The sequence below is a fragment of the Charadrius vociferus genome, unplaced genomic scaffold (genome assembly GCF_000708025.1).
Source record: "Charadrius vociferus isolate BGI_N301 unplaced genomic scaffold, ASM70802v2 scaffold455, whole genome shotgun sequence".
Taxonomy (NCBI): domain Eukaryota; kingdom Metazoa; phylum Chordata; class Aves; order Charadriiformes; family Charadriidae; genus Charadrius; species Charadrius vociferus.
In genome coordinates this window covers 6,720,034-6,721,001 of record NW_009648550.1, presented here as the reverse complement: position 1 = coordinate 6,721,001, position 968 = coordinate 6,720,034, and the positions used below count along the sequence as shown (strand labels likewise).

At 44.0% G+C, this 968-nt stretch overlaps 1 protein-coding gene across 1 annotated transcript in view; it reads left to right on the top strand.

The window, feature by feature from the left end:
• The first annotated feature begins 353 nt into the window (after positions 1 to 353).
• JAG1 (jagged 1) overlaps positions 354 to 968 on the top strand; it is a 35,136-nt gene continuing 34,521 nt past the window's right edge. The window contains exons 1-2 of the mRNA XM_009886042.1: positions 354 to 450; positions 569 to 876. Coding sequence (XP_009884344.1) covers positions 354 to 450; positions 569 to 876 — 405 coding nt within the window. The remainder of the gene's footprint in view (positions 451 to 568; positions 877 to 968) is intronic.

Sequence of the window (968 nt, the reverse complement as noted above, 5' to 3'; positions counted from 1 at the left end):
TTAATTCCCTGGGAGTAAAAAAGGCAATTACTGCAAACATCTCTTTGCCTTTTTCGCTTTTTTTTGTTAAACGGGATTAATTTCGGTACTCTGGGTGGCTGATGTGCAAGGTCTGAATCCCAGCTGGGGAGGCTGTTTTCCGCTCTCAGCTGCACCTCGGAGAAGGCAGAGGGGCTGCATTTCCAGGGTGCTTTAGCTACATCGTTTTGTTGGATTTGCCCTCGCGTATGCACTCTTGGGTTGGTTTACTTTTATTTCCTAACGATTCAGAAACCTTCCCCGCACACTCTGTTTTTTTTTCGGAGTTGGCACTTAAGGTTGTTTTTTAGCATTAAAGGCATTATTTGCCTGGGATGATTTATGAGTCTTTCTCATGGATGTCTGATAGGGAAAAGCTTGGAGTGGTTGCTTTTTTTAATGTTAGGCATATGCTTCTTGAAAGCACACTCAAAATTATTTTTTCCTGTCTGCAGAGTTGTTGTAGATTGCGTTTAGGAAAAAAGTGAGGTAACTGTTTCTTGATTTTTTGTTTGTTTGTTTTATCCTCCGGTTCTTTCTTGGGATTAACAGGTGACTTTAGCGTCGGGACAGTTTGAGTTGGAGATCTTATCCATGCAAAATGTGAATGGTGAACTGCAAAATGGAAATTGCTGTGATGGCACCCGAAACCCAGGAGATAGAAAATGCACCAGAGATGAGTGTGATACCTATTTTAAAGTTTGCCTGAAGGAGTATCAGTCGCGGGTCACTGCTGGCGGTCCTTGCAGCTTCGGATCCAAATCCACTCCTGTCATCGGAGGAAATACCTTCAACTTAAAGTACAACCGGAATAATGAAAAGAACCGGATTGTTATCCCTTTCAGCTTCGCCTGGCCGGTGAGTTGCGTGGCCTGCTCTGGCTTTGCTTCTGTTGGACAGTCCTGTTTGAGATAGCCATAGTGAGCTGAGCTCTAACTTCTCGCACAGGG